We start from the raw sequence: 26,906 nt of genomic DNA, 5'->3' as shown, positions 1-26,906 counted from the left end.
TACACTTGTAAAGAACATAATGTCATGGCTGTCTTCAGTTTCCAATCATTTCTACAACTCTTATTTTGTGATTGGAGCACATACTTGTTGGTCACAAAAAACATTCATGAAGTTTGGTTCTTTTGTGGATTTATTAAGGGTCTACTGAAAATGTGAGCAAATCTGCTGGGTCTACAGCAGGGGTGCCCATTACGTCGATCGCGAGCTACCAGTCGACCGCGGGGGGTGTGTCAGTCGATCTCCAGCCAGGCTTTTAAAAAAAATAGACCTAAAAATGAGTGATCATCAATCTTCACCAAGACGTCACTTAAATGACATTCACGGTACCGGAGGGTCTTGTGAGATGACGCTGGCTGCTGCAAGATCATTATTATGAAAATATGACCGAGAGGAAGGCCAGAAACACTTTTTATTTCAACAGACTCTCGCGCCGTACCTTCCGTCAAAACTCTAAAGGCCGACTGCACATTTCCTATCTTCACAATAAAAGCCCTGCTTCATGCTGCCTGCGCTAACTAAATACAGAGTCTCGGAAAACTGGCGGGCACAAGCGATCCCTCAGAAAGCTGGCGTGCACATCACTTGTGCACGCCAGCTTTCCCAGACTCTTATTTTGTTAGCACAGGCAGCATGAAGCAGGGCTTTTATTGTGGAGATAGGAAATGTGCAGTCGGCCTTTAGAGTTTTGACGGAAGCGAAAGTCTGTTGAAATAAAAAGTGTTTCTGGCCTTCCTCTCTGTCATTTTTTCATAATAATGAACTGGCAGCAGCCAGCGTCATCTCACAAGACCCTCGGGTGCCGTGAATGTCAATCAAGCAAGCTACGGAATTTGCCGCCAATGTTTTTCTTGTAAAGTGTATGGAAGCTGGATGAATTAGATGCCAAAAACCAACCACTTTCATGTGGTATTGTACAGAAAGGACCACTTTTTTTCTCCTCCATTTGAAAATGTGGGCGTTATCATCATTACTGTCTGATTCCAATCAATGCAAGTCATCAGAATCAGGTAATACACCAACTTATATTCTTGTCTTCGTGAAAGAAAGACATCTATATGTGTTACACATGCTTGTATTATCATTAAACACATTTAACTTGTTTACAAAAATGTCTCTTTCATAAATAAATAAATATAAATGATATATATAAATGAGGTAGATCCCCTCGAGTTGGTCAATTGAAAAGTAGCTCGCCTGCAGAAAAAGTGTGGGCACCCCTGCTCTAAAGTATACAGACAGCAATGTTAATATTTGGTTACAACCTTAAAAAAGTTAAAGTACCAATGATTGCCACACACACACGAGGTGTGGCGAAATTATTCTCTGTATTTGACCCATCACCCTTGATCACCCCGTGGGAGCCGAGGGGAGCAGTGAGCAGCAACAGTGGCCACGCCCGGGAATAATTTTTTGGTGATTTAACCCCCAATTCCAACCCTTGTTCCTGAGTGCCAAGCAGGGAGGTAATGGGTCCCTTTTTTATAGTCTTTGGTTTGAACTCATCACCAACCCTATTCCAACCCTTTGGCAAGTTTCACTGCAATAAGGCGCTTTTGGTAGCCATCCACAAGATTCTGGTTGAATTTTTGACCACTCCTCTTGACAAATTTGGTGCACATCAGCTAAATTTGTTGGTTTTCTGACATGGACTTGTTTCTTCAGCATTGTCTACACCTTTAAGTCAGGACTTTTGGAAGGCCATTCTAAAACCTTAAAGGCCTACTGAAATGAGATGTTCTTATTTAAACGGGTATAGCAGGTCCATTCTATGTGTCATACTTGATCATTTTGCGATATTGCCATATTTTTGCTGAAAGGATTTAGTAGAGAACATCGACGGTAAAGTTTGCAACTTTTGGTCACTAATAAAAAAGCCTTGCCTGTACCGGAAGTAGCAGACGATGTGCGCGTGACGTCACTGGTTGTGGAGCTCCTCACATCTGAACATTGTTTACAATCATGGCCACCAGCAGCGAGAGCGATTCGGACCGAGAAAGCGACGATTTCCCCATTAATTTGAGCGAGGATGAAAGATTCGTGGATGAGGAAAGTGACAGTGAAGGACTAGGGGAAAAAAAGAAAATAGATGTTATTAGATAAATTTATCAGGATAATTCTGGAAAATCCCTTATCTGCTTATTGTGTTACGAGTGTTTTAGCGTATAAGTGAAAGTCGGAGGGGTGTGGCCACGGGTGTGGTGACCGCCAGTGTCTCTGAGGGAAGCCACGTTTCTCGACAAGATGAAGCAAGGCAGCCGTTGGGGTCGGGCTGAGTTTTTTTTTTTTCCCCCTCTTCCACGGTGGAAGCATCCCACGTTCGGGGGCAGCCGGTCGGAGGAGGCAAGAGAGTCCACAGCTGCCTCTTTGACAGGTGCACGAAGAACGACGCAAGCTCTCCGCTCATGTCCACGGTAAGAGCCGACTTATTACCATCATTTTCTCACCGAAACCTGCCGGTTGACATGTGGTAGGGGACTATGTTCGCCTGACTGCTCTGTTCCATAGTAAAGTTTCACTGTCATCAGTCGGAAACGTAAACGAGGAAACACCGGCTGTGTTTGTGTTGCTAAAGGCGACGGCAATACACCTCTACCCACTTACATCTTTCTTCTTTGACGTCTCCATTATTAATTGAACAAATTGCAAAAGATTCAGCAAAACAGATGTTCATAATACTGTGTAATTATGCGATTAAAGCAGACGACTTATAGCTGTGATCGGGGCTGGACCAAAATGACCAACGTTTTTGACCAGGATACTTTGCGCGAAATTTAAAATTGCAATTTAGTAAACTAAAAAGTCCGTATTGGCATGTGTTGCAAGTTAAGATTTTATCATTGGTATATAAACTACCAGATTGGTGGTCGGTAGTAGTGGCTTTCAGTAGGCCTTTAATTCTAGCCTGATTTTAGGTCGTCCTGAAGAATTTGGAGGTAATCCTTCTTTTTCATTGTCCTATTTACTCTCTGGACACCATTGCCAGCAAAACAGGCCCAGAGCATAATACTACCACCACCATGCTTGACAGTAGGTTTGGTGGGATTAAAAGGCCTCACCTTTTCTCCTCCAAACATATTGCTGGGCATTGTGGCCAAACAGCTCAATTTTTGTTTCATCTGACCACAGAACTTTCCTCCAGAAGGTCTTATCTTTGTCCATGTGATGTCAGAAACAAGTCCATGTCAGAAAACCTACAAATTTAGCTGAACTGCACCAAATTTGTCAAGAGGAGTGGTCAAAAATTCAACCAGAAGCTTGTGGATGGCTACCAAAAGCGCCTTATTGCAGTGAAACTTGCCCAAGGGACATGTAACCAAATATAAACATTGCTGTATGTATACTTTTGACCCAGATGCCTTGGTCACATGTTCAGTCGACCCATAATAAATTCATAAAAGAACCAAACTTCATGAATGTTTTTTGTGACCAACAAGTATGTGCTCCAATCACTCGATCACAAAAAAATAAGAGTTGTTGAAATGATTGGAAACTCGAGCCAGCCATGACATTATGTTCTTTACAAGTGTATGTCAAAGTTTGACCACAACTCTATTTCAAAGTAGAGCTTTACTAGTATGATGAGGAGTTACGTTTTGGCTGAGACACGATCAGCTCCACTTCCTCAGGACTACTCTGCAAGATGACAGCAGCATCGCTGAATGTTACCCCTTCCAAACTGGTCTTATTTAGGGAGATTAGACGTCCGCCTGGAATAAGAACACAAATCAGCGATGGCGCCTCACCTGGTTTCTGCCTTCATGTGCCTTCCAGACATACCGGCTTTGATCCGTCCATCTTTGTCCGCAGGTCCGTCGGGCACAATGGAGGCAATGAAGATCCCAAGGTCGAGTTTACCTGTATTGTCCTCACCTACGATCACAAAGCCTGAAACAGGACCAGCGCGGAAGCAAAGACAAAAGTCAGACGTTTAAGGAATTAGGTAAGTGGAAATTCCATCCATCCATCCATTTTCTACCGCTTGTTCCCTTTCGGGGTCGCGGGGGGCGCTGGCGCCTATCTCGGCTACAATCGGGCGGAAGGCGGGATACACCCTGGACAAGTCGCCACCTCATCGCAGGGCCAACACAGATAGACAGACAACATTCACACTCACATTCACACACTAGGGCCGTAGTTGTAGTGGTTTGTGCAGTCCTTTGAGACATTTGTGATTTAGGGCTATATAAATAAACATTGATTGATTGTTTGCACTAGGGCCAATTTAGTGTTGCCAATCAACCTATCCCCAGGTGCATGTCTTTGGAGGTGGGAGGAAGCCGGAGTACCCGGAGGGAACCCACGCAGTCACGGGGAGAACATGCAAACTCCACACAGAAAAATCCCGAACCTGGATTTGAACCCAGGACTGCAGGACCTTCGTATTGTGAGGCAGACGCACTAACCCCTCTGCCACCGTGAAGCCCTAAGTGGCAATTGTTGACATTCATTTTTCATGGAGGCTCACAGCAAAGTCTTCGCGGAAAACTCACCAAAGCCAAGTTTGGGATCCTTCTTGAGGGTTACACAGATGATTTCCCTCTCTGGGGAAGACCTTGTTGGTGTGTCGACTGTAAATATTGTAGATAAATGGGATATCAACGACAAAGGAAAGCTTTTTAGGGGATCCATAACAAATACGCCGTATATATTCTGACTAGAGCTGTCCTACAATGCAAAAACTGAAATCTAAGTAAGATCACATATCTCAAATAAGGGTGATATTTGCTTATTTTCTGTCTAAGATACTACTTTCCGTTTACACTCCATTGTTTCAGTTACCATGTCAACTCATTAGTTTCACCTGCCTCATTTGTTGGGACTCACGCACCTGTGCTAATTAAGACATTAATTAGCAACCGAGCGGTATAGCTCGGTTGGTAGAGTGGCCGTGTCAGCAACTGGAGGGTTGCAGGTTCGATTCCTGCTTCCGCCATCCTAGTCACTGCCGTTGTGTCCTTGGGCAAGACACTTTACCCACCTGCTCCCAGTGCCACCCACGCTGGTTTAAAAATGTAACTTAGATATTTAAAACTCATTTGTATACTCTAGCCTTTAAATAGACTCCCTTTTTAGACCAGTTGATCTGCCGTTTCTCTTCTTTTTCTTCTATGTCCCACTCTCCTTTGTGGAGGGAGTCCGGTCCGATCCGGTGGCCATGTACTGCTCGCCTGTGTATCGGCTGGGGACATCTCTGCGCTGCTGATCAGCCTCCGCTTGGGATGGTTTCCTACTGGCTCCGCTGTGAACGGGACTCTCGCTGCTGTGTCGGATCCGCTTTGGACTGGACTCTCGCGACTGTGTTGGATCCATTATGGATTGATCTTTCACAGTATCATGTTCTCATATGTTCTCATAGTCATCAGTATCACAGTATCATGTTTTCATAGTCATCATTGTCACCGACGTCCCACTGGGTGTGAGTTTTCCTTGCCCTTATGTGGGCCTACCGAGGATGTCGTAGTGGTTTGTGCAGCCCTTTGAGACACTAGTGATTTAGGGCTATATAAGTAAACATTGATTGATTGATTGATATTGGGTTTCACTATGTAAAGCGCTTTGAGTCACTAGAGAAAAGCGCTAAATAAATATAATTCACTTCACTTCTACTTCTCGCTAAGCAGATTTTATGTTAGTGTTTTACTTGTTTTAAGGGTTTTGGTCCTAAATGATCTCAGTAAGATGTTACAGCTTGTTGCTGAGATATTATAACCTATGTTGAGTAAAACATGCTTGAAACTAGAATATCAACTGTTGCAAAGCTGTGTCATCAACACCCATATATACAAACCCCGTTTCCATATGAGTTGGGAAATTGTGTTAGATGTAAATATAAACAGAATACAATGATTTGCAAATCATTTTCAACCCATATTGAATTGAATGCACTACAAAGACAACATATTTGATGTTCAAACTCATAAACTTTAAACATAAATTTTTGCAAAAAATAATTAACTGCAACATGTGCCAAAGTAGTTGGGAAAGGGCATGTTCACCACTGTGTTACATCACCTTTTCTTTAAACACTCAATAAAGGTTTGGGAACTGAGGAAACTAATTGTTGAAGCTTTGAAAGTGGAATTCTTTCCCATCCTTGCTTGATTTACAGCTTAAGTTGTTCAACAGTCCTTTTGTCGTATTTTACACTTCATAATGCACCACACATTTTCCATGGGAGACAGGTCTGGACTGCAGGCGGGCCAGGAAAGTACCCGCATTCTTTTACTACGAAGCCATGCTGTTGTAACACGTGGCTTGGCATTGTTTTGCTGAAATAAGCAGGGGCGTCCATTAGAACGTTGCTTGGATGACAACATATGTTGCTCCAAAACCTGTATGTACCTTTCAGCATTAATGGTGCCTTCACAGATGTCTAAGTTACCCATGCCTTGGGCACTAATACACCCCCATACCATCACAGACGCTGGCTTTTGAACTTTAAGCCTATAACAATCCGGATGGTTATTTTCCTCTTTGTTCCGGAGGACACCACGTCCACAGTTTCCAAATATAATTTGAAATGTGGACTGTCAGACCACAGAACACTTCTCCACTTTGCATCAGTCCATCTTAGATGAGCTCGGGCCCAGCGAAGCCGGCGGCGTTCCTGGGTGTTGTTGATAAATGTGAAGTGAAGTGAATTATATTTATATAGCGCTTTTCTCAAGTGACTCAAAGCGCTTTACATAGTGAAACCCAATATCTACGTTACATTTAAACCAGTGTGGGTGGCACTGGGAGCAGGTGGGTAAAGTGTCTTGCCCAAGGACACAACGGCAGTAACTAGGATGGCACAAGCGGGAATTGAACCTGCAACCCTCAAGTTGCTGACACGGCCACTCTACCAACTGAGCTATGGCTTTAGCTTTGCATAGTAGAGTCTTTACTTGCACTTACAGATGTAACGACCAACTGTAGTTCCTGACTGTGGTTTTATGAAGTGTTCCTGAGCCCATGTGGTGATATCCTTTACACACTGATGTCGGGTTTTGATGCAGTACCGCCTGAGGGATCAAAGGTCCGTAATATCATCGCTTACGTGCAGTGGTTTCTTCAGCTTCTCTGAACATTTTGATGGTTTTACGGACCGTAGATGGTGAAATTCCCAAATTTCTTGCAATAGCCCGTTGAGTAATGTTGTTCTTAAACTGTTTGACAATTTGCTCATGCATTTGTTCACAAAGTGGTGACCGTTTCCCAATCCTTGTTTGTGAATGACTGAGCAGTTCATGGAAGCTGCTTTTATACCCAATCATGGCACCCACCTGTTCCCAATTAGCCTGCACACCTGTGGGATGTTCCAAATAAGTGTTTGATGAGCATTCCTCAACTTTATCAGTATTTATTGCCACCTTTCCCAACTTCTTTGTCACGTGTTGCTGGCATCAAATTGTAGTTGATTATTTGCACACAAAAAAAGTGTTTATCAGTTTGAACATCAAATATGTTGTCTTTGTAGCATATTCAACTGAATATGGGTTGAAAATGATTTGTATTCCGTTTATATTTACATCTAACACAATTTCCCAACTCATGTGGAAACTGGGTTTGTATATATGGTTCGATAAGATAAAACTGCTGAATGCTGAGCATGTAAGATCCTTAAAATGCAGCTACTGCCATCTTGTGAGGTAGATTAAAAAAGCCACAGTGAGATCATGATGTCGCCTACAGCCACAGCTGTCAATGCAAGAAGAACCCGGCAGTAATTTGCTTTTGTAGCTATTGTGCCCGACGACTATACGAGACTTGGTGAAAAGCTGAATTGTCAAATATTTTCGATCTTGCCGTTTTTAATTGGTTCCTCAAGTACAAATGTCTTTACCTCGTATGGAAGAAGAAGCATCCCAGTCTTGTTTCTGCAGCGAAACGCTGGACATCATCCTGGGAATGGACTCGGGCGTGCTTTAGTGGAAAACATAATGACAAACAGCTTTCATCATGCAAAAAGACTTCAGTGTGAATGACGTTCTCATAAGCCGCTACCTCCAGTAGGGACGCTCTTTCAGATCCCTGAGTTCTCCCGTCCCTTCCTTGTTCATCTCCCTGCTCATCTCCCGCCTCATCTCCCTCTGCTGCCGTAGTCGAGCCTCCAACTTGGCGGTCAGATCCTCGCAGGATTTGGAAAGCGACTCGGGTTGACCCGGTGCTAAACCAACATGGTTCAACATGCCCTCCGAGCACGATATCCGCTTCAGGTTCATGTTACAACCCGGGTAGACCGACAAGCTTTCATCTAGGAGGGGAACATAAAAGAGACGGACGCTCGTGTCGTTCTGAGAGCCGCACTTTTTGGATTTGAGGTCCTCGGACTACGTTACCTGGCATCATACTATGGTTCTGTTGTCGTGACGTCATCTCGCTGTGGAATTTGTGCTGTGCGGAGCAGAGGTTGAGGAGGTATTGTGCTATTTTTGAGCTCTCCGTTGTAAAACTGTGCTTTTTACCACTTGGTCCACCACATTCGATGATTAGTTTACGTCGCTGGGGAGAAGGAATATATCACACAATATAGCATTCTAAGCAATCTTAATCATGTTATTCTGCATTTTAATATGTATTTTGTGGCGACTAAACTATTACTGTATTCACCCAAATATAAGACTACCAATCATTTTTAAGGACATAATCATACAATTGTTTTAACATCAGTAAAATAACTACTGGTACATTGCACTAAAACAGGGGTCACCAACCTTTTTGAAACCAAGAGCTACTTCTTGGTTACTGATTAATGCGAAGGGCTACCAGTTTGATACACACTTAAATAAATTGCCAATTTGCTCAATTTTTCATTTAATAAATAAATATATATATATATCAAAAAATGGGTATATCTGTCTCTTTCCGTCCATTTTTTTTTCCTTTTACGGACGTTTTTTTGTAGAGAATAAAAGATGAAAAAAACACTTAATTGAACGGTTTAAAAGAGGAGAAAACAGGAAAATAATGAAAATTACATTTTGAAACATAGTTTACCTTCAATTTTGACTCTTTAAAATTCAAAATTCCACTGAAAAAAAGAAGAGAAAAACTTGCTAATTCGAATCTTTTTGAAAAAATTCAGAAAATAATTTATGGAACATCATTAGTAATTTTTCCTGATTAAGATTAATTTTAGAATTTTGATGACATGTTTTAAATAGGTTAACATCCAATCTGCGTTTTGTTAAAATATATAACAAACTGGACCAAGTTATATTTGTAACAAAGACAAATCATTATTTCTTCTAGATTTTCCAGATCAAAAATTTTAAAAGAAATTCAAAAGACTTTGAAATAAAATTTAAATTTGATTATAAAGATTTTCTAGATTTACCAGAATAATTTTTTTTAGTTTTACTCATAAGTTACTCATAAATATTTCACAAATAATCTTCGTCGAAAAAACAGAAGCTAAAATAAAGAATTAAAATCGATGCGTTATTCTTTACAATAAAAAAAATTAATTTACTTGAACATTGATTTAAATTGTCAGGAAAGAAGAGAGAGGAATTTAAAAGGTAAATCAATTAATCAATTATTATTTATATAGATCTAAATCACTAGTGTCTCAAAGGGCTGCACAAACCACTACGACATAAGGGCAAGGAAAACTCACACCCAGTGGGACGTCGGTGACAATGATGACTATGAGAAACCTTGGAGAGGACCGCATATGTGGGCAAGTGGGCTACCCCCCCTCCCTTCTAGGTGAACCAAAAGTGTTTAAATAATCTAAAATAATTTTTAAGGTTGTATTTTTCTCTAAAATTGTCTTTCTGAAAGTTATAAGAAGCAAAGTAAAAAAATAAATGAATTTATTTAAACAAGTGAAGAGCAAGTCTTTAAAATATTTCCTTAGATTTTCAAATTCTATTTGAGTTTTGTCTCTCTTAGAATTAAAAATGTCGAGCAAAGCGAGACCAGCTTGCTAGTAAATAAATACAATTTAAAAAATAGAGGCAGCTCACTGGTAAGTGCTGCTATTTGAGCTATTTTTAGAACAGGCCAGCGGGCGACTCATCTGGTCCTTACGGGCATCGCATCTTTGACCCCTGGACTAAAATATGATTCTTAGCTGTTCTACAGTTTTTAATGAACCAGTTTCATTGATAAACACTATCTTAAAATTAGCAGCATTTGAGATTCTGTTCGTGTCTGTCCTGCGTCCATCCAGGTCACTAGTGTGTGTGAGTGACAGGAAGAAAAGCTCTGATTTAACAAGTGAGAAGAAGTCGGTTAGCGCCTTATATTTACCCCAGTGGAAATCGATGATGAACACTATCTTAAAATTAGCAGCATTTGAGATTCTGTTCAAGTGTCTGTCCTGTGTCCATCCAGGTCACTAGTGTGTGTGAGTGACAGGAAGAAAAGCTCTGATTTAACAAGTGAGAAGAAGTCGGTTAGCGCCTTATATTTACCCCAGTGGAAATCGATGATAAACACTATCTTAAAATTAGCAGCATTTGAGATTCTGTTCAAGTGTCTGTCCTGTGTCCATCCAGGTCACTAGTGTGTGTGAGCGACAGGAAGAAAAGCTCTGATTTAACAAGTGAGGAAAAGTCGGTTAGCGCCTTATATTTACCCCAGTGGAAATCGATGATGAACACTATCATAAAATTAGCAGCATTTGAGATTCTGTTCAAGTGTCTGTCCTGTGTCCATCCAGGTCAATAGTGTGTGTGAGCGACAGGAAGAAAAGCTCTGATTTAACAAGTGAGAAGAAGTCGGTTAGCGCCTTATATTTACCCCAGTGGAAATCGATGATAGACACTATATTAAAATTAGCAGCATTTGAGATTCTGTTCAAGTGTCTGTCCTGTGTCCATCCAGGTCACTAGTGTGTGTGAGCGACAGGAAGAAAAGCTCTGATTTAACAAGTGAGAAGAAGTCGTTTAGCGCCTTATATCTACCCCAGTGGAAATCGATGATAGACACTATCTTAAAATTAGCAGCATTTGAGATTCTGTTCAAGTGTCTGTCCTGTGTCCATCCAGGTCACTAGTGTGTGTGAGCGACAGGAAGAAAAGCTCTGATTTAACAAGTGAGAAAAAGTCGGTTAGCGCCTTATATTTACCCCAGTGGAAATCGATGATGAACACTATCATAAAATTAGCAGCATTTGAGATTCTGTTCAAGTGTCTGTCCTGTGTCCATCCAGGTCACTAGTGTGTGTGAGCGACAGGAAGAAAAGCTCTGATTTAACAAGTGAGAAGAAGTCTGTTAGCGCCTTATATTTACCACAGTGGAAATCGATGATGAACAATATCTTAAAATTAGCAGCATTTGAGATTCTGTTCAAATGTCTGTCCTATGTCCATCCAGGTCACTAATATGTGTGAGTGACAGGAAGAAAAGCTCTGATTTAACGCGTAAGAAGAAGTCTTAGTGCCTTATATTTACCCCAGTGGAAATCGATGATGAACACTATCTTAAAATTAGCAGCATTTGAGATTCTGTTCAAGTGTCTGTCCTGTGTCCATCCAGGTCACTAGTGTGTGTGAGTGACAGGAAGAAAAGCTCTGATTTAACAAGTGAGAAGAAGTCGGTTAGCGCCTTATATTTACCCAAGTGGAAATCGATGATGAACACTATCTTAAAATTAGCAGCATTTGAGATTCTGTTCAAGTGTCTGTCCTGTGTCCATCCAGGTCACTAGTGTGTGTGAGTGACAGGAAGAAAAGCTCTGATTTAACAAGTGAGAAGAAGTCGGTTAGCGCCTTATATTTACCCCAGTGGAAATCGATGATAGACACTATCTTAAAATTAGCAGCATTTGAGATTCTGTTCAAGTGTCTGTCCTGTGTCCATCCAGGTCACTAGTGTGTGTGAGTGACAGGAAGAAAAGCTCTGATTTAACAAGCGAGAAGAAGTCGGTTAGCGCCGTATATTTACCCCAGTGGAAATCGATGATAGACACTATCTTAAAATTAGCAGCATTTGAGATTCTGTTCAAATGTCTGTCCTATGTCCATCCAGGTCACTAATATGTGTGAGTGACAGGAAGAAAATCTCTGATTTAACAAGTGAGAAAAAGTCGGTTAGCGCCTTATATTTACCCCAGTGGAAATCGATGATGAACACTATCATAAAATTAGCAGCATTTGAGATTCTGTTCAAGTGTCTGTCCTGCGTCCATCCAGGTCACTAGTGTGTGTGAGTGACAGGAAGAAAAGCTCTGATTTAACAAGTGAGAAGAAGTCGGTTAGCGCCTTATATTTACCCCAGTGGAAATCGATGATAGACACTATCTTAAAATTAGCAGCATTTGAGATTCTGTTCAAGTGTCTGTCCTGTGTCCATCCAGGTCACTAGTGTGTGTGAGTGACAGGAAGAAAAGCTCTGATTTAACAAGCGAGAAGAAGTCGGTTAGCGCCGTATATTTACCCCAGTGGAAATCGATGATAGACACTATCTTAAAATTAGCAGCATTTGAGATTCTGTTCAAATGTCTGTCCTATGTCCATCCAGGTCACTAATATGTGTGAGTGACAGGAAGAAAATCTCTGATTTAACAAGTGAGAAAAAGTCGGTTAGCGCCTTATATTTACCCCAGTGGAAATCGATGATGAACACTATCATAAAATTAGCAGCATTTGAGATTCTGTTCAAGTGTCTGTCCTGTGTCCATCCAGGTCACTAGTGTGTGTGAGTGACAGGAAGAAAATCTCTGATTTAATATTATTTACCCCAGTGGAAATCGATGATGAACACTATCTTAAAATTAGCAGCATTTGAGATTCTGTTCAAGTGTCTGTCCTGCGTCCATCCAGGTCACTAGTGTGTGTGAGTGACAGGAAGAAAAGCTCTGATTTAACAAGTGAGAAGAAGTCGGTTAGCGCCTTATATTTACCCCAGTGGAAATCGAGTCGGTTTCTCTCCAGAGGAAGCGTCGAGTGACAGTCCGGAGCTGGTTCTTCATCTCGTACACAATCATTCCTTTGGCACAGATCCCCAGAACCAATTCTCCGATCACAGGCCTTTTTTCTCTGCCCACACGGTGGAACATAACTCCGTACTCTGGCAGTTGTTGGGCAATCTGACAACAAGCGTCGATAGAGTTCATTAGTGCCACTGGCGCTATTGAGACATTGTGCTTTTTTGTCAGTTTTAAGACTTGGAGCATTATTCTACTGAAGCAGGGGTAGGGAACCTGTGGCTCAATCGATGACTGCATCTGGCTCTCTGATAAATCTGAGCTGACGTTGCTTAACACGATAAATAATGAATAATTCCACTTGTAATCACAGTGTTGCAAATAATGTTCAAAATATAAAACATTCTCATGCATTTTTAATCTAATCCATCCATCCGTTTTCTACCGCACCTGTTCAGGAAGTTGCGTTAATGGTAAGAAGTTATTTATTTATTATTGGTTAGTGTGGGGCTTGCCCTCCTGGGGGTTCTTCGGACCCCCAAGCACCGACATGAGAGCCTGTTTCAGGGTTACAATATTGTTTTATTTTTCAATAAGTTTCCAGAAATAGTATTTCCAGCCCCAGCCCAGTTGTCTCCTCCTGGCTGCTGCTTGTAACAGAGCGACAGGTGATTAGATAACAAGGCCCAGGTGGGCCGTCTATGCACCTGTCGCTGCGGGCCCGCAGGCCACGCCCCCTCCACAGTTAGCTTCAGAATAACAATGTTATTACAAAGAAAAAGAGACCTATTATACTCTAGAAATGTTGGTCTTACTTAAAAATACACGTGTTTAGTTGTGTTCAGTGGTAAAAAAATATATATGGCTCTTATGGAAATATATTTTAAAATATTTGGCTTTTTGGCTCTCTCAGTACTAAAGCATTGGTCCCCAAACTGCGGCCCGTCACAAATTAAACTTTTTTTTTAATCCGTCCTTTCTAATCCATTTTATATTGCTTCTTACTCTGTGTTTCCTAGCCGCTCAGGCAATTCTTATTGTCTAAAAATGCATTTTCCCATCGATAACGTGACATCATCGTGGAATATTTACCATATTTATTTAAATATTTAATCCACAATAAAAAGGAGGTAGGAAATACTGACTCCCACCCCCTCAGCACACTAGGAATCAGCATTACTCCTCTCTAGTCAGATTTACTAGTCACTTTATGCTTTTTATTGTCTCGTTTTTTAAATTGCCTCTTAGAGTGGTCTTAGGCCATTACGTATATTGCATATTGTGTGGTTTCTTCTTTTTTTAAATGCAAAGCACCTCAGGTGCGCAACCTAAATTTCGTTGAACCTGTACCTGTACATCAGGGCTGCCCACACTTTTTCTGCAGGTGAGCTACTTTTCAATTGACCAACTCGAGGGGATCTACCTCATTTATATATATCATTTATATTTATTTATTTATGAAAGAGACATTTTTGTAAACAAGTTAAATGTGTTTAATGATAATACAAGCATGTGTAACACATATAGATGTCTTTCTTTCACAAAGACAAGAATATAAGTTGGTGTATTACCTGATTCTGATGACTTGCATTGATTGGAATCAGACAGTAATGATGATAACGCCCACATTTTCAAATGGAGGAGAAAAAAAGTTGTCCTTTCTGTACAATACCACATGGAAGTGGTTGGTTTTTGGCATCTAATTCATCCAGCTTCCATACACTTTACAAGAAAAACATTGGCGGCAAATTCCGTAGCTTGCTTGATTGACATTCACGGCACCCGAGGGTCTTGTGAGATGACGCTGGCTGCTGCCAGTTCATTATTATGAAAAAATGACAGAGAGGAAGGCGAGAAACACTTTTTATTTCAACAGACTTTCGCGCCGTCCCTTCCGTCAAAACTCTAAAGGCCGACTGCACATTTCCTATCTTCACAATAAAAGCCCCTCCTTCATGCTGCCTGCGCTAACAAAATAAGAGTCTCGGAAAGCTGGCGTGCACAAGTGATGTGCACACGAGCTTTCTGAGGGATCGCTTGTGCACGCCAGTTTTCCGAGACTCTGCATTTAGTTAGCGCAGGCAGCATGAAGCAGGGCTTTTATTGTGAAGATAGGAAATGTGCAGTCGGCCTTTAGAGTTTTGACGGAAGGTACGGCGCGAGAGTCTGTTGAAATAAAAAGTGTTTCTCGCCTTCCTCTCGGTCATATTTTCATAATAATGATCTTGCAGCAGCCAGCGTCATCTCACAAGACCCTCCGGTACCGTGAATGTCATTTAAGTGACGTCTTGGTGAAGATTGATGATCACTCATTTTTAGGTCTATTTTTTTTAAAAGCCTGGCTGGAGATCGACTGACACACCCCCCGCGGTCGACTGGTAGCTCGCCATCGACGTAATGGGCACCCCTGCTGTAACCTGTTGAAACATTTTCTTTTGCATACTTTCTGTTAGGGCTGGGTGTATCGATACCAAGTATCGATACTTGGTGAGTATCGGTATCGTATCGATACTGACGTGATGGTATCGATACTTCACCAAATTAAACTAATCACTCCGTTTTTAAAAAAAATGTGAGGGCTCCTCACCACTCCACCTTCCTCCCGGGTCGCAAACGAGATTTAAAAACACTTTAAAAATTCATCTTCAACCCAAAATAAAATAAAATAAACACAATTAACATGACGCTTGGTGCGTTGGCGCACACACATCAGTATAATTGGCTCCGAGGTTCACTCGGACACACACACACACACACACACGCGTGCGTTTCCAGTGCGACTTAATGTCTTGGTTGTAAACTGTAAAGTATTTTATTGCACTAAAATAACGATAATAATTTCTCAGTTCTTTTGTTTTGTGTTCATGTTTACAACTGTTTAATAACTAGTGTTTTCTTTTTTACTTAAGTTCTTGTGTGTTGTGAGGCGACTAGTCCAGTTCAGTATTTGTTTTCACCTTATTTGCACTACTTACTTTATTGCCATTGATATTATTACTTTTTTATTTGATTTTTTCAGTTCTTTTGTTTTGTGTTCATGTTTACAACTTTGTTCAATAACTAGAGTTTTGTTACTGACCTTAAGTGTTTGTGTGTTTTGAGGCGACAAACCAGGTTCAGTAGTTGTTTGCACCTTATTTGCATTACTTTATTGCTATTGATATTACTTTTGTAATACATATTTTATTTTTTGACTTAAATCGTTGTCCTGTGTTGTATTATTTTTAGGGGTGGGCAAATTAATGCGTTAATTACGCGTTAACTCATCAATCTATTAACGCCGACAATTATTTTATCGCACATTTGCGTATGTTGTTTACATGCTTTTATTTTGTTAATGCCTTTTCTTTACAAGATGGCATCTCCCGGATATACTTCGGCGTGGAGGGGCTCTTGGTAAAGATGGAACATTTGGCAAAAATAGCGGACAATTCTGCAAATTTCCTGGCTGGCTTACAGCGTGGTCACTCCGGGATCACTTACGACCGCCAGACAATTCTGAATGTGGATAGATCGGGCCGTTTTGGACTGAATGAGGCGTGCTTGCTAGACCGGCTAGCTAGCATGGGAATACTTTGCCGGCTACATCCAGCGGCCTGTGAAGCAGCGGAGTATATGTGTTGTCTGTCTATTTATGAATAATGCAGACCAGGAGTGTTGGCTGAGTTCTTAACGTTTACTTTCAGAGCGTGCATATCACAACATACAAGATGCCGTCATGGCGACACAACCTATACCGGGCTACCGCGCATGCTCCTCACTCCTGTTGCATGCTGGGTAGGGTGGTTCTTTTTTTCCCTGGCTCATAACATCACAATATAGTACCATGTATATGATGCGTTCAGTTTATCAAAGCACCAAGCAAACAATCGGAAAATTCCCATCATATCAATTCCTAGATATGGTCATAATTATTTTAAGTGCACTACGCAGAATAAACACAACATTATTAATATTGCTACTACGGATAATTTGATCAAAAATTCCCTAAAACAGCCCACTACCTATAATATAGTTTTTTTTAAACATAAGGTCCCTGATAAAAAAAATGTTTCTGCTGTTACTTCAGAAATTGCCTGTTCAGATGTTATGATTGTGGCTCAGAGATTTGTATGTAGATTATATTTATTTTACATAACAAACAGGATAACTTAAATACCCTGGCAGTGGCAATAAGCTTAAATGTTTGTATTTACATTTTTTGAGTTGATTTTCATAAAATATGCTATTTAACTGCTACTGTTTAACAAGGACTGATTTAAATTGTGTTTGCACAACAAATGTTTTGGCGCTTTTGTTCATGTGGGAGAATATTCCAATAAAGGTGCACTACACACTACTTTGGAATTCATTATTGGGCTTTGCGTATACGATGCAGTTAATCGCGATTAATCGGAGAAAAAGGGGCTTGAAAACTCCCCCTTGTCCAAAGTGGGGGATGACAAAAACAGTTTGAGAACCACTGTCCTAAACAGTAAATTGGTTTCAAAACTATGAAGAAAAATGTACCTTCAGATATTCTGTTTCCGCCTCTTCAGGTCCCATCGGAGCATGACTTGCATGTAGTCTCGGCAACTCCTCCTTCACATTGGGCAAAGCCAGCCTCTCCAGCATCCTCTTGGACACGTAATGCTCTGGCTGGTAATAACTCTTCCCGTACAACTAAAACAAACCCATGCAAACCTTCAATAAATTCTGAAAGAGACAACCAGAAGGCTTTTTCTTTGCCGTACCTCCGGCATGTAGTCCCCAAATTCAGCCTGCAAAGCGAGAGCGGCCAGAAACAAGCCCGTCTCCTCGTTGCAGTAAATGCGGTCCTCCAGGATGTCTTTACGCAACTGCAGGTAGTACTGGTGGCGCGTCAGTCTGTGCCTGGAGCAAAACCACAGCCGGTGAAATAAAACCCTGCATGCGTGAGTGAGAATGCATCCGGTACTTACAAAATGAAGGCGTTATCGTCAACAAAAAACTTGACCCGTAGAAACACCAAAAAGGAAAGTATCTGCCCTTTTTTCCAACTGTCGGGAGCCACTTTGGAGATCTTGGTTTCGTGGTCCAGGAAAAAATATTCATCATCTGCAGAATGGCGAAGATAAAAGCCCTTTATCTTCCGAACTTCTAATACCACACAAATATTGAGACAACTGTCCAGAATTCATGCGACTGTTTGTTGATTTCTCACCATCCAGGAAGGCAAGACCGAAGTAGAAGTGCTCGACTAGATTAGCGTGAGCCACCACCATGTCAAACACGTCTCTCGCTTGAGACTTGACGTCACAGCGGACCACCACGTACTGCCCACTCGGCAGCACCACCGTCACTTCTCTCTGAGATGAACACAGCCGGCCCTTTCTGGACTGCAGATACACACCAAAAAAAATCACTTTCTGAGGTAGGCTTGTGAGATTCAATATGAGAAATGTTTATTATTGCTGTAGGAGTTTTGCAGTGGTGTAAAACTGCACTGCATCATAATGAGGTGTTCTGGGGTATACAATATAATATATGTATACAGTATTCACAGAGTATATACTAGGGCTGTGAATCTTTGGGTGTCCCACGATTCGATTCAATATCGATTCGATAATATATCGATTTTTTTTTCAATTCGATTCTCGATTCAAAACGATATTTTTCCGATTCAAAACGATTCTGTATTCATTCAATACATAGATTTCAGCAGGATCTACCCCAGTCTGCTGACATGCTAGCAGAGTAGTAGATTTAAAAAAAAAAAAGCTTTAATAATTGTAAAGGACAATGTTTTATCAACTGATTGCAATAATGTAAATTTGTTTTAACTATTAAACGAACCAAAAATATGACTTATTTTATCTTTGTGAAAACATTGGACACAGTGTGTTGTCAAGCTTATGAGATGCCATGCAAGTGTAAGCCACTGTGACACTATTGTTTATTTTTTATTTTTTATAAATGTCTAATGATAGTGTCAGTGAGGGATTTTTAATATTGATACTGTTGTTGATAATATTCATTTTTGTTTCACTACTTTTGGTTTGTTCTGTGTGGTGTTTGTGTCTCCTCTCAATTGCTCTGTTTATTGCAGTTCTGAGTGTTCCAGGGTCAGGTTTGGTTTTGGAATTGGATTGCATTGTTGTGGTGTTGCTGTGTATTGTTTTGTTGGATTGGTTAAAATAAAAAAAAAAAAATAAAAAAATAAAAGACGATTTTTTAAAAATGAGAATCAAAGCACAACGTAAACTATTCGATTTGTATTCGAATCGATTTTCCCCCACACTGCTAGTATATACACTATATATATATATATATATATATATATATATAGTGTATATATATATATATATATATATATATATATATATATATATATATATATATATAGTGTATATATATATATATATATATATATATATATATATATATATATAGTATACTGTATATTAGGTCAGCGAATCTTGGGGTGTCCCACGATTCGATTCAATATCGATTCATGGAGTCGCGATTCGATTATATATCGATATTTTTTTATTTATTTTTTTCGATTTAACGCGATTCTTTTTCCAAAAACGATATTTTTCTGATTCAAAAGGATTCTGTATTCATTCAACACATAGGATTTAGGCAGGATCTACCCCAGTCTGCTGACATGCTAGCAGAGTAGTAGATTTTTTTTAAAAAGCTTTTATAATAACAATAATTTAAATTTAACTATTAAACGAACCAAAAATATGACTTATTTTATCTTTGTGAAAACATTGGACACAGTGTGTTGTCAAGCTTATGAGATGCCATGCAAGTGTAAGCCACTATTGTTTTTTATTTTATTTTATTAATGTCTAATGATAATGTCAGTGAGGGATTTTTAATCACTGCTATGCTGAAATTATAACTAATATTGATACTGTTGTTGATAATATTCATTTTTGTTTCACTACTTTTGGTTTGTTCTGTGTGGTGTTTGTGTCTCCTCTCAATTGCTCTGTTTATTGCAGTTCTGAGTGTTGCTGGGTCAGGTTTGGTTTTGGAATTGGATTGCATTGTTATGGTATTGCTGTGTAGTGTTTTGTTGGATTGGTTAAAATAAAAAAAATAAAAAAGACGATTTTTTAAAAATGAGAATCAAAAAACAACGTAAACTATTCGATTTGTATTCGAATCGATTTTCCCCCACACTCCTAGTATATACACTATATATATATATATATATAATGTACAGTATACTGTATATTAGGGCTGCGAATCTTGGGGTGTCCCACGATTCGATTCAATATCGATTCATAGAGTCGCGATTCGATTAAATATCGATATTTTTTTTTTTTTTTCGATTCAACGCGATTCTTTTTCCAAAAACTATATTTTTCTGATTCAAAACGATTCTGTATTCATTCAATACATAGGATTTCAGCAGGATCTACCCCAGTCTGCTGACATGCTAGCAGAGTAGTAGATTTTTTTTTAAAAGCTTTTATAATAACAATAATGTAAATTTGTTTTAACTATTAAACGAACCAAAAATACGACTTATTTTATCTTTGTGAAAATATTGGACACAGTGTGTTGTCCAGCTTATGAGATGCCATGCAAGTGTAGGCCACTGTGACAGTATTGTTTATTTTTTATAAATGTCTAATGATAATGTGTCAATCAGGGATTTTTAATGCTGAAATTATAACTAATATTGATACTGTTGTTGATAATATTCATTTTTGTTTCATTACTTTTGGTTTGTTCTGTGTGGTGTTTGTGTCTCCTCTCAATTGCTCTGTTTATTGCAGTTCTGAGTGTTGCTGGGTCAGGTTTGGTTTTGGAATTGGATTGCATGGTATTGCTGTGTAGTGGTTTGTTGGATTGATTAAAATAAAAACAAAAAATAAAAAAAAAACGATTTTTTTTAAAAATGAGAATCAATTTTGAATCGCACAATGTAAACTATTCGATTTGTATTCGAATCGATTTTCCCCCACACTCCTAGTAAATACACTATATATATATACATATGTACAGTATACTGTATATTAGGGCTGCGAATCTTGGGGTGTCCCACGATTCGATTCAATATCGATTCATGGAGTCGCAATTCGATTATATATCGATATTTTTTTATTTTTTTTCGATTCAACGCGATACTTTATCCAAAAACGATATTTTTCTGATTCAAAACGATTCTGTATTCATTCCATAAATAGGATTTAGGCAGGATCTACCCCAGTCTGCTGACATGCTAGCAGAGTAGTAGATTTTTTTTTAAAAAGCTTTTATAATAACAATAATTTAAATTTGTTTTAACTATTAAACGAACCAAAAATACGACTTATTTTATCTTTGTGAAAACATTGGACACAGTGTGTTGTCCAGCTTATGAGATGCCATGCAAGTGTAAGCCACTGTGACACTATTGTTCTTTTTTATAATGATAATGTCAATAAGGGATTTTTAATCACTGCTATGCTGAAATTATAACTAATATTGATACTGTTGTTGATAATATTCATTTTTGTTTCACTACTTTTGGTTTGTTCTGTGTGGTGTTTGTGTCTCCTCTCAATTGCTCTGTTTATTGCAGTTCTGAGTGTTGCTGGGTCAGGTTTGGTTTTGGAATTGGATTGCATTGTTATGGTATTGCTGTGTAGTGGTTTGTTGGATTGGTTAAAATAAAAAAAATAAAAAAGACTATTTTTTAAAAATGAGAATCAAAGCACAACGTAAACTATTCGAATCGATTTTCCTCCACACTCCTAGTATATACACCATATATATACATATATATATATGTACAGTATACTGTATATTAGGGCTGCGAATCTTGGGGTGTCCCACGATTCGATTCAATATCGATTCATGGAGTCGCGATTCGATTATATATCGATATTTTATTTTTTTCGATTCAACGCGATTCTTTTTCCAAAAACTATATTTTTCTGATTCAAAAGGATTCTGTATTCATTCAATACATAGATTTCAGCAGGATCTACCCCAGTCTGCTGACATGCTAGCAGAGTAGTAGATTTTTTTTTAAAAGCTTTTATAATAACAATAATGTAAATTTGTTTTAACTATTAAACGAACCAAAAATACGACTTATTTTATCTTTGTGAAAACATTGGACACAGTGTGTTGTCAAGCTTATGAGATGCCATGCAAGTGTAAGCCACTGTGACACTATTTTTTTTATAAATGTCTAATGATAATGTCAATGAGGGATTTTTAATCACTGCTATGCTGAAATTATAACTAATATTGATACTGTTGTTGATAATATTCATTTTTGTTTCACTACTTTTGGTTTGTTCTGTGTGGTGTTTGTGTCTCCTCTCAATTGCTCTGTTTATTGCAGTTCTGAGTGTTGCTGGGTCAGGTTTGGTTTTGGAATTAGATTGCATTGTTATGGTATTGCTGTGTAGTGGTTTGTTGGATTGGTTAAAATAAAAAAATACATTTTTTTTTTTTAAAAAGACGATTTTTTAAAAATGAGAATCAAAGCACAACCTAAACCATTCGATTTGTATTCGAATCGATTTTCCCCCACACTCCTAGTATATACACTATATATATATATATATATGTATATATATATATATATATATAGTATACTGTATATTAGGTCAGCGAATCTTGGGGTGTCCCACGATTCGATTCAATATCGATTCATGGAGTCGCGATTCGATTATATATCGATATTTTTTTATTTTTTTCGATTCAACGCGATTCTTTTTCCAAAAACGATATTTTTCTGATTCAAAAGGATTCTGTATTCATTCAATACATAGGATTTAGGCAGGATCTACCCCAGTCTGCTGACATGCTAGCAGAGTAGTAGATTTTTTTTTTAAAAGCTTTTATAATAACAATAATGTAAATTTGTTTTAACTATTAAACGAACCAAAAATATGACTTATTTTATCTTTGTGAAAATATTGGACACAGTGTGTTGTCAAGCTTATGAGATGCCATGCAAGAGTAAGCCACTGTGACACTATTCTTTTTTAATTTTTATAAATGTCTAATGATAATGTCAATGAGGGATTTTTAATCACTGCTATGCTGAAATTATAACTAATATTGATACTGTTGTTGATAATCATTTTTGTTTCACTACTTTTGGTTTGTTCTGTGAGGTGTTTGTGTCTCCTCTCAATTGCTCTGTTTATTGCAGTTCTGAGTGTTGCTGGGTCAGGTTTGGTTCTGGAATTGGATTGCATTGTTATGGTATTGCTGTGTAGTGGTTTGTTGGATTGATAAAAAAAAATAAAAAAATATCCATTTAAAAAAAAAAAGAGAATCAATTCTGAATCGCACAATGTGAGAATCGCAATTCATATTCGAATCGATTTTTTCCCCACACCCCTAGTATATATGTACAGTACAGGTCAAACCTTCTCATTCAATGTGTTTTCTTTATCTTCATGACCATTGTAGATTGTCACTGAAGGTATTAAAACTATTAATGAACACATGTGGAGTTATGTACTTAACAAAAAAGGTGAAATAACTGAAAGCATGTTTTAAATTCTAGTTTCTTCAAAATAGCCACCCTTAGCTCTGATTACTGATTTGCACACTCTTGGCATTCTCTTGATAAGCTTCAAGCACACCTGTGAAGTTAAAACTCATTTCAGGTGACTATTTTTTGAAGCTCATTGAGGGAATGCCAAGAGTGTACAAAGCAAAAATCAGAGCAAAGGGAGGCTATTTTGAAGAAACTAGAATATAAAACATGTTTTCAGTTATTTCACCTTTTTTTGTTAAAGGGGAACATTATCACAATTTCAAAAGTGTTAAAAACATTAAAAATCAGTTCCCAGTGGCTTGTTGTATTTTTTGAAGTTTTTTTCCAAATTTTACCGGTCTCGGAATATCCCTAAATAAAGCTTTAAAGTGCCTTATTTTCGGCTCTCTGCGAAGACACTGGCCATTTCCCTGTGACGTCACACAGTGCTGCCAATGTAAACAAACAATGGGAATACCACAGCAAGATATAGCGACATTAGCTCGGATTCAAACTCGGATTTCAGCGATTCAACAGATTACGCATGTATTGAAACAGCTGGTTGGAGTATGAAACTATTGAAGAAGAAACTGACGCTATTGAGCGAATAGCTATTGACGCTATTCATAGCCATAGCATGGCCGAATAGCTGAGTTAGCATCGCCGGTAAAATGTGCGGACCAAACGATCAGGACTTTCGCATCTTTTGACACTGGAGCAACTTAAATCCGTCGATTGGTAAGTGTTTGTTTCGCATTAAATGTGGGTGGAAGGAAACGTAATATAGTTGCAAATGCATCTACAGGTTATCCATACATCTCTGTGCCATGTCTGCTTTAGCACCGCCGGTAAATAGCATGTTAGCGTCGATTAGCGTAGCATGTTAGCATCGATTAGCTGGCAGTCATGCCGCAACCAAATATGTCTGATTAGCACATAAGTCAACATCAACAAAACTCACCTTTGTGATTTCGTTGACTATCGTTGCAAATGCATCTGCAGGTTATCCATACATCTCTGTGCCATGTCTGTCTTAGCATCGCCGGTCAAATGTGGAGACACTCTGGCACATTCAATGGGGGTCTGGCGGCAGACACTTTGGCATCTTCGGGCCAGTGGTGCAACTTGAATCCCTCCCTGTTAGTGTTGTTACACCCTCCGACAACACACCGACGAGGCATGATGTCTCCAAGGTTCCAAAAAATTGTCAAAAAAACGGAAAATAACAGAGCTGAGACCCAGTGTTTGTAATGTGTTGAAAATGAAAATGGCGGGTGTGTTACCTCGGTGACGTCACGTTCTGACGTCATCGCCTCCAGCGCGATAAACAGAAAGGCGTTTAATTTGCCGAAATTCACCCATTTAGAGTTCGGAAATCGGTTAAAAAAGTACATGGTCTTTCTTCTGCAACATGAAGGTATATATTGACGCTTACATAGGTTTGGTGATAATGTTCCCCTTTAAGTCATAAAATGTAAAAGGAACATTGTTGGCAGGTTTTGAATGCTTTTTTATTGGATTTTATCGGGCGGAATAGAGGAGCTCCCATTGGCTTTTATTTACTTTGATTTACAAATTAGAATGCGTTAAAAAAAAATCCATCAGTCATGTCTTTAATAACGATTGTGAACATCCATTTTTTTTAAACGTGGAGTCCCCCTTTAACTGTACATCATGCAACTTAACAAATGTAGTTTAGCATGCAAGAAAAGACAAAAAGTGATTTACCACAATAGACCCTGGAAGCTCCAGAACAATTTGCTGTTCGTCAGCCATTCGGATAAACTCTGGACCCAAAGCCTGGTGAGAAAAATGCATCACAGGTACTGTTATAAGCCTAATAACCTCCCACATGACTTGAGAACGATGAAAATATCTTCACCAGATGTGCATGCATGTTACCCGACGAGTCTCTTTTATAAACAAATCTGTTCTTACCTTGGCTTTCCTCTGGCTCAGGCTGATGGAGGACTCACTGAAAGTGATGGAAGGACTGTGAGACCTGCCCGACGCCTTCGGAGACACGTCGTGGTGGGGGCTTCGGCCCACCCAACTGCAGGTGCTGTCCCTGCGACGAGCCCCTCGGGGGTGCCTGGAGGTAACGGGGCAAGGTGAGGTGGATCAAGTCGGTCAAGTTTAAAAAAAGTGGAACTTATGTAAGGTGAACATAAACAGACAGCAAAAAGGGTAGATAATGTGCTGCGATACATGCCTCTCCAAAGACGACTGGTACAGAAGTGTCGGTGAGCTCCTTGGTCTGTGCTTCCAAGATCTCTGAGGTAAACTCCCTGGGAGACCCGAAAAAACATATTTAAAGAATGGCTACTTAACTAACTTAATCTGGTAGAGTTGAATTCTCTTATCACTATTATTATACAAAGCAACATTTAGTATTTATTTTAGGGCTGGGCAACGATTAAAACTTTTAATCGAAGTTAATCGCACTATGTCTCCGATTAATCGCGATTAACTGCATTGTATACGCAAAGCCCAATAATGAATTCAAAAGTAGTGTGTAGTGCACCTTTATTGGAATATTCTCCCACATGAACAAAAGCGCCAAAACATTTGTTGTGCAAACACAATTTAAATCAGTCCTTGTTAAACAGTAGCAGTTAAATAGCATATTTTATGAAAATCAACTCAAAAAATGTCAATACAAACATTTAAGCTTATTGCCACTGCCAGGGTATTTAAGTTATCCTGTTTGTTATGGAAAATAAATATAATCTACATACAAATCTCTGAGCCACAATCATAACATCTGAACAGGCAATTTCTGAGGTAACAGCAGAAACATTTTTTTTATCAGGGATCTTATGTTTAAAAAACCTATATTATAGGTAGTGGGCTGTTTTAGGGAATTTTGGATCAAATTATCCGTAGTAGCAATATTAATAATGTTGTGTTTATTCTGCGTAGTGCACTTAAACTAATTATGACCATATCTAGGAATTGATATGATGGGAATTTTCCGATTGTTTGCTTGGTGCTTTGATAAACTGAAGGCATCATATACATGGTACTATATTGTGATGTTATGAGCCAGGGAATAAAAGAACTACCCTACCCAGCATGCAACAGGAGTGAGGAGCATGCGCGGTAGCCCGGTATAGGTTGTGTCGCCATGACGACATCTTGTATGTTGTGATATGCACGCTCTGAAAGTAAACGTTAAGAACTCAGCCAACACTCCTGGTCTGCATTATTCATAAATAGACAGACAACACATATACTCCGCTGCTTCACAGGCCGCTGGATGTAGCCGGCAAAGTATTCCCATGCTAGCTAGCCGGTCTAGCAAGCACGCCTCATTCAGTCCAAAACGGCCCGATCTATCCACATTCAGAATTGTCTGGCGGTCGTAAGTGATCCCGGAGTGACCACGCTGTAAGCCAGCCATGACATTTGCAGAATTGTCCGGTATTTTTGCCAAATGTTCCATCTTTACCTAGAGCCCCTCCACGCCATCTTGTTAAGAAAAGGCGTTAACAAAATAAAAGCATGTAAACAACATACGCAAATGTGCGATAAAATAATTGTCGGCGTCAATAGATTGATGAGTTAACTCATTAACGC

General features: G+C 39.2%; 1 protein-coding gene across 1 annotated transcript in view; it reads right to left on the bottom strand.

Moving 5' to 3' along the window:
* Positions 1 to 26,906, bottom strand: part of LOC133559760 (uncharacterized) — a 177,077-nt gene that overhangs the window by 106,023 nt on the left and 44,148 nt on the right. Inside the window, exons 8-21 of the mRNA XM_061911829.1 lie at positions 25,480 to 25,615; positions 25,266 to 25,446; positions 25,056 to 25,127; positions 18,042 to 18,216; positions 17,800 to 17,935; positions 17,593 to 17,731; positions 17,369 to 17,521; positions 12,836 to 13,021; positions 8,322 to 8,484; positions 7,987 to 8,236; positions 7,826 to 7,905; positions 4,491 to 4,568; positions 3,778 to 3,885; positions 3,591 to 3,707 (exon numbers count right to left, since the gene is read on the bottom strand). Of these exons, the coding sequence (XP_061767813.1) occupies positions 3,591 to 3,707; positions 3,778 to 3,885; positions 4,491 to 4,568; positions 7,826 to 7,905; positions 7,987 to 8,236; positions 8,322 to 8,484; positions 12,836 to 13,021; positions 17,369 to 17,521; positions 17,593 to 17,731; positions 17,800 to 17,935; positions 18,042 to 18,216; positions 25,056 to 25,127; positions 25,266 to 25,446; positions 25,480 to 25,615 (1,974 nt within the window). The remainder of the gene's footprint in view (positions 1 to 3,590; positions 3,708 to 3,777; positions 3,886 to 4,490; positions 4,569 to 7,825; positions 7,906 to 7,986; positions 8,237 to 8,321; positions 8,485 to 12,835; positions 13,022 to 17,368; positions 17,522 to 17,592; positions 17,732 to 17,799; positions 17,936 to 18,041; positions 18,217 to 25,055; positions 25,128 to 25,265; positions 25,447 to 25,479; positions 25,616 to 26,906) is intronic.

This window comes from Nerophis ophidion, linkage group LG09 (genome assembly GCF_033978795.1).
Source record: "Nerophis ophidion isolate RoL-2023_Sa linkage group LG09, RoL_Noph_v1.0, whole genome shotgun sequence".
In the NCBI taxonomy this organism is placed as follows: domain Eukaryota; kingdom Metazoa; phylum Chordata; class Actinopteri; order Syngnathiformes; family Syngnathidae; genus Nerophis; species Nerophis ophidion.
The sequence above is the reverse complement of the archived record's forward strand: the minus strand, read 5'-3'. Positions and strand labels throughout refer to the sequence as shown.